The 9,183-nt window shown below is 37.4% G+C and overlaps 1 protein-coding gene across 1 annotated transcript; it reads left to right on the top strand.

The window, feature by feature from the left end:
- The first annotated feature begins 1,361 nt into the window (after window positions 1-1,361).
- Window positions 1,362-7,243, top strand: LOC147869940 (uncharacterized). Its single transcript, XM_087335062.1, has 7 exons — window positions 1,362-1,463; window positions 2,212-2,747; window positions 4,349-4,531; window positions 5,239-5,426; window positions 5,549-5,708; window positions 6,205-6,330; window positions 6,691-7,243. The coding sequence occupies exons 2-7, from the start codon at window positions 2,241-2,243 to the stop codon at window positions 6,898-6,900; spliced, it is 1,374 nt and encodes a 457-aa protein (XP_087191188.1). The 5' UTR covers window positions 1,362-1,463; window positions 2,212-2,240; the 3' UTR covers window positions 6,901-7,243.
- The last annotated feature ends 1,940 nt before the right edge of the window (window positions 7,244-9,183 follow it).

Below are 9,183 nucleotides of genomic sequence, written 5' to 3'. Positions count from 1 at the left end.
TGTAGTTGGTAGAAACGTATATGTATTAAATATGTGGAACATGAACCTCTGCATCCTTCCCAAGCTACGATACATTGGCTCCACAAAAAAACCATGTTCATGCGGGTGTCCCCGGACACACCAAGTGCGGACTAGGACGGAGCACAGATGATGGGGCTACGATCGATGGATGAACTTGGAGCTAGATGTGACGAGGCTAGGAACTCTAGATGTTGTGAGTGACATGAGGGCATGAAGACATAAATAAAGATCAAGGAGACAAAGATGAGGCGAAACGAGAATACTATATTGATGTGTCAATGACTGGTGTTAAATCCCTTGAAAGGGACCAAGGAGGTTACAAGTATTTATACTGTGAGTTGAAGTACATGCATTAGAATATTCTAGAACCCTCTAGAACCTTCTAGTTCTAGAACTTTCTAAAAACTTCTCGAACGTTAATAGATAATCTACGAAGATATACATAACACGACCATGTACTTGGATGTGTTGGTTACAATATAACACTTGACTATAATGCCCCAAGCTTCGGAAAAGGCGGTCGTAAAGGGGAGGATAATGTCACAGACATGACAACAATCATGTCAAGATTCGAACTCTTCACCAGTTACGAAATCATAATTAAGTTCTTGTTCTCTTGACTACTTTCTCTCTCTCTTTCTTATTATCTTGTCTATGATCTCTCTCTCACTCTCTTAGTATTGAGCCTCATCTACTTGTCCGTGACAACGGGAATCTATTGATGCACCATGAAGCAAATGCAATGCATCCCATCTTGGGGAGAATTTCTTCATATCTTGCATCCTTTTAGAACCAAAAATTCAGTTTTTAGATGTCCTTTGAATCTTTTTCGTTTCTTTCACATGCGATGGCAGGAAAGAAGATGTTAGGGGTGTTATTGAAGCCTTAGGAATGCACTCAACAAAGCCTTTCCATGGGCATGATCTCAATGGGAAGTGATTGGGTCTCAAAAAAAGATAGGATCGTGTGTGACATAAGCAAAGAAGCTTGTTACGAAAACGCATCAAGACGAGCATCTTCGAGCTCTTTCCAAAGGTGGACATAAGGACACCACGACTTGGCTGCATACTTCACAATCCCCATGGCCATAGAGCAGAAGTGGCAGCATCATGACAAAGTGGCATCAATGGAGAACCCAAACATTGAATCCATCAAACCAAACCATTTTCATTGGATTGTTGGTCTCCGATGCAGAGGCGTATAGTAAAATTGTGGGAGTTACTTTGGCTTTCAGCTCCTCCTTAGTCCTACACATAAGAAGTAAAAAGGATAGTTTTAGGTAATTTGCCCACAAATGAAGAAGTGAGAGAGAAAGAAAGATACCGGGACGAGATTTTTGGAAGTGCTCCATTGTTTTGAGACAGAGAGAAAGAGAGAGAGTGTGTTTTCCCTCTGCCTCCAGAGTTTGCTTCAGAAAGGATTGCAGATTTACATTCCGGCATGTAATAACCTCTCTCTCTCTCTCTCATACACACACACACACACACACACACACACACACACTCACATGTATACATATGATGAATCGCGCTGTCTTTGCATAACTTCTAGGCTGTTATTTTTAGGGGCTCTTTCCTGATTATGATCATTGGATGAATTTATGAATGATGATGATATCCTACAGCACAGAAACCAAACTAAATAGTTTATGTTCTGTTTGTTTTCTTATGGTGTTTTAGTTTTCTAGACTTGATGAATGATGGTTTAGGTGTTAACGTTAACAGGAGCGGTTCTGTTTATGATGAATGATGATGTATATATGCATACGCACATACATTCATTCATGTACATAGACACATCCAAGAATACATAACATACATACACACATCCAATAATACATACACTCATCCAATAATACATGCATGCGTGTATATCCATACTGACTCTGTTTATATGCATCTCTATTCATACTTTGGATTTCAATCTATTATGTTTCTCTCCTCCTTATGTGATCAGCGATTCACCAAATTTATTCTCGGCTGTTGCTCATTCATCTATCTACTAGTTTCCTTGCAAATACATAGTGCTAAAAAAATCATGATCTATTGTTTGATACTTACTGTTTCTGAAATCCTCTTTACACTATTATTTTGATTCTGTGGTCCTTAGTATATGATTGTTCTCACTCATTTCAGTATTGGCTCTTTCTCTTTGTTAGTTAACAATTGTTTTCTTCTTTCAAATGCATAGGTAACTCAAGAGATTGAAGAAGGATTGTCATGGTGGAGTCTTCAAGAGGTGTCAAATATATAGGGGAGGATGATAAGATAGTGTGGCCTCCTGTAGTAATAATAGAGAACACGATAACGGGTTATGATCCTGTTAAGAAGACACAAATATGTTTAGAAAACAGCGAGGTTCGACAATTCCTCAAAAACATGAAAGAGCTTGAATTTGATAAAGTGGTTGCATTATATGGCCGCAATGGTCCGAGAGGAAAAACTTTGGTTGCATTCCCAACCTCTCCTGCTGGATATACTGATGCAAAGACACTTTGCCAATGCTTGGATGAACATCAAAGAGGGCGAGTTCACTGGGAGAAGATTCGCCATGGCCCTCGTGATGGTCATGGTATGGCCACCCCTGATGGGAAGAGGATTCTCTATGGCTACCTTGCCACCTATAGAGATATGGACCAATTGGATTATAACCACAAGGTTATCAAGAAGTGGTCTGTTGAGAGTTATTATGAGAAGATTGTGCTACCCCTCAGGCACATCGAACATGTAATGTATCCTTAAATTAAATAATTCTGTGTTATGTGCTACTCATATTGGAGAGAGATAGAACACGTTTTGAAACACAAGTGTATGGGTTAATAAAAACAAAGAGTTACTGCTATGGTATCCAGCCTCAGTATGATAAAAGAAAGAGAAAGAAAATCATAGCACATCATCTTTTTTGTCATTCAATGCTTGCCTAAGTTCTGATATGAGTGAAGTTCATGCTTCCATGTAGGTCTCTTTAAAGAGAGAAAAGAAAAGATATGTTAAGGTCTTCTAGAGCCCAAATCAGCATGAGACAGATGACGATTTCAAATATGGTGAATTCATGCTATCCCATACTGAAACAAACATAAAAGCACTAGATTTTCTAAAGATCCATGGTAATGATGTAAATGTGGAGCAAGGCTATGACAAAGTTCATCAAGTACCTCAGATGGCCTTGTGTAGATTGAACATCACTAGCAATGATGTGGTGATGTATGGCCCATGTGGTTTGTATCCTGGTCAGGGAGCTTTGATATGCTGCTAATAGTGGCTGAGTCTTTGCTCATGAAGAGGTATAAGTCCCAATATTGTCCCTCATAAGCATGCCTTTTTGGCGCATGCGGGTTCTCATTTTTGTGCAAGCTATTTGTTGTGTACATGCCCCAAGTTTCGCTCTTTACATGATGTATCTTCCTGGGAATGTAACATGTAGATGGTGTGTGGTAAGGAAACTATTGATGGCAGAGTTATGGGATAGATTAGAATGTTGGGAGTTGAGGCCATCATGGAGTATGGTTGGATCTAGATGATGGAATCCTTATAAACATGTTGACTAAACATATCTGTTTGCTCAAGGGGAGGACGAAGTTGGTGACAAGGCCACTAGAATCGGGCCTTGATTTCATCCTGTTGTAGATATCTAGATGGTGTCAAGGCCCAAGGTCTAATACATGTTTACCCTATCCTGTGTTGTCTGAGATTGAGTTGGCTGAGTTCCTACAAGCTCGTAAGTTTTCTGAAGATATCGAGTGTGAAGTTATAACTATCACCTAATTTCGAATTCTGTCATGAGAAATACTTTGCCAACACTTGAGTGCTGCATAATGCTCTCAGATAGAATAGCGACATTCAAAGTTTTTGTCCCTATTGATCCATGATTGTCCTCATTTGCTTCAATAGAGTGAAAGAGGAGCGATCCATTTTTGCATTTCAGCATACCAACAATGAATATCTCCATGTTCACCAAGTTGTTTTGAGGACATAAGTGCCAACCTTCATACCTTTGTTTAGGGAGCTCCCAATGCAATTGGAGACAGGTCATTGATGGGAATAATGCCTCAGTGGTTATAGGGGTTGCTTCAATCTCTGCATGAATTATACCACGGGGCACTGATGCTTTGCTCCTTATCATGCGGGTAATCATTGAGACTAAAGCTCTCTCTAAATTTTTCCAGTTATTTGACTTGTTAAGACTTGGTAAACCCTAAATCTAGAGAGAGGGGGGGGGGGGAGAGAGAGAGAGAGAGAGAGAGAGAGAGAGAGAGAGAGAGAGAGAGAGAGAGAGAGAGAGAGAAGAGAAGAGAGCCTTGTTACTAAGCCTTGTTACTAATATCCAGCAAAAAGAAGAGGCGACGAGGAAGATAGTGGAGTTATCTGAAGAGGCGAAGCAACGGATGTGTGCTCTTGAGCGTAACAAGTCAGAGTTTGGCAAGGCAAAGGCTGAGCTGAAGAAAGTTAGTGAGGAGGTTCGTCATCAGAGAAAGGAAGAAAAAGAGCTGGAGGCAATGTACAAAAAACAAGTATGCAACTTCATATTTCTTATGGAATTTGTACATGATAATTATATGATTGAATTTATTATTGGTCTTACCAGGTAGAATAAGTACACATTTTTGTCTACCATAGCAACTAGCTTTATGGTAGCTATCTGGCAAAAAACTCTCTTTTTTCCGGTACAGACATGGATACATAAAATGGCTATATTTATTTCGTAAATAAAAGTTAAAATTTATTCTCTTTGTTAAAAGATAAAGACAATGGAGTGATAAACATTAGACAAGGTGCATAATACAATAAACTGCACCGAAATCAACTAAAGAAGAAATTCTTGGGTAAACTGCACCAAATAAACCAGGTCATCATGATTCCGTTTGTGCCATTATAAAGTTTGTTGCCATCCTCACATACATTTTCTCTATAATTGAAAGTTTTGGTTTGTATGATCTATGTTGAGCATTCTCTTGTAGGGGAATCAACACAAGTCTACTTATATTGTGCATTGTTCTGACAATTTTAATAAAGTTTGTTAATTTTGTGACATTGTAAAGTTTGTTGCCATCCTCACTTACATTTCACCTATAATTGAAAGTTTTGGTTTGTATGATCTATGTTGAGTATTCTCTTGTAGGGGAATCAACACAAGTCTACTTATATTGTGCATTGTTCTGACAATTTTTTTAAATGAGAATGTAGTTGCAGATTATCATGTCCTGGGTTGTTGTTACAGATTGAGGACAGGAGGGGAAAGCATGAAGTAGAGCGATTAAGGAAACTTGAAGAATTGTGGAGACGTGAAAAAGAGATTCGAGGTCTCTTGGAGAAAAACAAAGCTGAAAAGATGAATGAATTAAAACGATGTGCAGAAGCGGCTAAAAAGCTAAAGGAAGGAATCAGCATGGAAAAGGAAACTCTGGAGTAAGTGGTTATAAATCCATGAATTAATTTGATAATATATATGCATTTTCTCAATGAGTGGGAACACTTTTTTCTTTTCTTATGGTTAGGACCATTTTATTTTATCTTCCTTATTTTTACAGGATTATGCGTGTCGAACAGAAGGAAATAGATGCAATGGACAGGATGAAGCTGAATGCAGATTTGCAGTTGCAGATGGAGGAAGAATTGACTTCTCATGAAGAGAGATTTCGGGAAAAGGTGTTGTTGTTGACGAAGCAGCACAATGAGCAGATTGTGGAGGTGAGTGTGGGCTAACTAACTTTTCTGGTCTTTTGAATTGTCTCGTTTTTGAAGTACACACACACATATGTGTTTGTGTCTGTGTATATATTTGAAAAAGTCCAAGAAAGAACATCAGGAAAAAATCCGAAGGGAACTGTGTGATACCTTACATGAGTATACATCTCTTAATCCTCCTTGCAAATTTTATTATCACACTATTTTAGGTCAAAGCTCTCTCTCTGGCTACCTATGGCACACAAAATTTTTAGCAAACTTATGGTTCATATACTCTTTTGGAAAAATGACTATATCCTTATCTGTATTTCAGCTAAAAAAAACCCTTATTATAAAAAAGAATAGCGATCCTACTGTTTGAAATTCTAATCCATGTAAGTAAATTTTAGTAATCTGCCATATATATTTTCTCCCTCAGTAGGATTTTGATTATATCGGATGATTTATTTGGAGGTAAAATTTCTAAATATGGCATTGTGGTGTGGAACCACCACCACAGTTGAAGGAAAAAATCGCGGCTGAAAAGGAAGAGCTGCTTCAAAACCAGTTCCAAGAGATGGAAGCCCTCAAAGTTGAAGTGACGGTGGCCAAGACTAATACACAGAAAAAGCAAGAAGAGGCACAGGTATGGAGAGTTTACTATTTTGTTTGTTGGGAATTTGTCCGAGTACCCGAATTGCCCTCTTTATTTGATGAAAATTTCCTTAGTTATTTCAAAGGTATTATCAAAATATGCCTTCTCCCTCCCTCTCGCTCCAATTCACTCCCTTTGGGGAAAGAGAGAAAGAAAAGTTGGAAGAGAGAAATTGTTGAGTAATATTCTTCAGCTTTTGGAAACTGAGGGTTATTTTTGGTATACCCAAAATACCAGGAGCACTTTGAATTTCAGGAAAATTATGGGTATTTTGGTACATTCCCTTTCCTTTTCTTAGAGAGATTGAGTTATCCTGATCTGTATTGTTTTCTTAATTCTTTTTGCATGAAGTCTGAATGCGCTGTATGTTTCGGTGAGTTTGGAAAAGAAGTTCATGAACGGGCCTTCTTTAAAGATTGTGGCCATGCCAACATATGCTCTACATGTGCTGAAAAGTTGTGGAAGGCTGCAAAAACCAAGAAGAAGAAGATGGAGTGCCCCACTTGCAAAACAGTTCAAGAGAAAAAGTTCATTTTACTTCCCGTTAAGGTCTACACATGATAGGAGTTGTAATGTTAAGTGTTGTACACTGGTGTTAAACCCTCAGCTCTAGATTCCTCATCATAGAACTACTCTACAAAATCCTAGAACCTCTCTACACCCTCGCATCATATCCTAAACCCTAGTTTTGTATCAACCCCACACCCCCTATTTAGAAACCTAAAACCGAAACCTGAAACCCAAAGAATCCCTAAACCTTAAACCCTATATCATACTTTAGCCTAGAGTGGAGTAAATGATCTATAGCCTTCTTGTTGCAATATATTGGAACCTTATGACAGAAATGAATTATGTGCTCCTCAAAAGGATTCTTTTGTTTTGAGGGAAGAATCCTTTCCATTTTGATGCTCTTTTCATCGGTTGAAATAAAGTTGATACATATTTAATTTGGAAGTGGCAAGCCATTCATGATATTTATCATATTGGTGATGTCGGCAAAGTTGAGCAGGCAACTAGATTTAAAACTAGGTTTATAAAAAGATATAGTACTCATGAAGTATGCAAAAGCTAAATGCGCTATGAGATGACTTATTTGGCAATTAATATTTCAAATTGATGTGCGAAGGGTCGAGCTTTTTTATTGTTGGGAATTTGAGGGTTTGTGAAATATGCCATACGTATTGAATCCTAAAACTGAACCAATGAAGATAGATATTAATACATCACTTCATCTATTGAACATTGAAATGAAATGCCCTCCCACTCCTTGGCTGACCCTTTCAAAAAAATCTAATCTAATCACCCAAACTGTGAACTTGTTCATCAAAGCTTTACTACACATAAGATAACTATGTATGTAAGATGGATCAATTTATTGTGATTACTCGGCTATTGGTTATGTTCCATTTTCATCACAAAAATAGTAGGATTGTAATGAATACAACATCAAGCAATTTCAAGAGATTTTATTCTACAAAATTCAAGGTTAAAGATCACAAACTCTCAACACTAATCCATAATGTTTTCTACATATACAAGTTTGGGACGTTGTACCTCACATTATGTACATTGTACAATATGTTGTCAAACAAATTTGGACAATTAAAGCTTGTTGCATGGGCCAATTTAATCTACACTATCAGCACATGCACTAGTATTGGAAAAATGTATGCAATATATTCAGTATAGCAAGCCTATGCTGTCACAGTAATTTGGCCATATAATGCTTGTTGCAAGGGCCAGTTCAATATATACCAATATCAGCACATGCATCAATATTAGGAAATGTATGCAATAGATTCAGTATTGCAAATTCAAGGTGCATGTCTTGGAAATCCTTCATGATAAAGCTCAAGCAGTCATATTAATTAACATATGCCCGAACAACTTACTAATTTAGCTGTTTACATTTGGATAGTAGTACATAATATTCCAAGTTTGAGTGCAAAATCCAATCCTGATATCTTCCCACCCACAATTCTCGCATCAAAAAACGCACAATGTCTTTAGTATAGTACAGATCCACTAATATATACATCTCATATTGTCTTCTGCAATATTTGGACGCCTTTAACAGAATTGGCTTAACTTGTTAATGCTAAAAAATTTCCAAAGTTTCCTATTTGTGGTATAAGCCAGATGTTCCAGAGAGGATTAATCAAAGAGGTTTCTTCCAGAGACAATTTATTCGAGTCTTGTTTATTAGTAAAGAAATTGCTGCGTTTATCCTACGTTGTTGTCAGTCAAATATGTACAAAACAATCGACAGAGCTATTTCAAAGAAGACAACAAGATTTTCACGCCTGATTGAAAAGCCCCATATAATTTATAATCTTATACGACTATACATCGCATCTTTGTGATATTATTTTTGTTGCATCAGCCCCTAGATTGTTCATGTTCACATTCAAAAATCGCAATTCCAAAGTTTCAATTATTCAACCAAGATTTTTTATTATCAAGATTAGAAGCTTATGATCAGTGAATTCAAAAAGGTTAAAGGGGGGGTTAAGTCCATAAACTGAAAATTTGACGGTGCAACAAAACATGACCATATAAAGAGGTAATTAATTATTGATGATAACCACCCATGTCTATTAAGAATCGACTGGAATTTGTTCAAGGTAAACGAGAATTAATGGGTGTCTAAGTAATTATAGTGTCTGATGATTTGGAGATCACTTAATAGTGTCCAGTTGTGATTATCGGTGACATCAAGGTGGGAATTTCATCAATCGGGCAATCAAGTTATTAACGATAGGACACAAGGTAATGCATAAAAAAAACACAGATTACTATCCCCAGGCAAACAATTGTTTGGAGGAATCCACTAGCCATTAGACT

The sequence above is a fragment of the Azolla caroliniana genome, unplaced genomic scaffold, assembly GCF_043228905.1.
Source record: "Azolla caroliniana isolate FFs.n. ecotype wild unplaced genomic scaffold, voAzoCaro1.0.p SCAF_1, whole genome shotgun sequence".
Lineage (NCBI taxonomy): Eukaryota > Viridiplantae > Streptophyta > Polypodiopsida > Salviniales > Salviniaceae > Azolla > Azolla caroliniana.
Note: the sequence above shows the minus strand (reverse complement) of the source record. Positions and strands in the feature narration are given on the sequence as shown.

Excerpts from the sequence above, each read along its gene's own strand:
- LOC147869940 (XM_087335062.1), top strand. The coding sequence starts at position 2,241 with ATGGTGGAGTCTTCAAGAGGTGTCAAATATATAGGGGAGGATGATAAG. Across the intron at positions 2,748-4,348 it reads CCCTCAGGCACATCGAACAT|CAAAAAGAAGAGGCGACGAG; the intron begins GTAATGTATCCT and ends ACTAATATCCAG. Across the intron at positions 4,532-5,238 it reads AGGCAATGTACAAAAAACAA|ATTGAGGACAGGAGGGGAAA; the intron begins GTATGCAACTTC and ends TTGTTGTTACAG.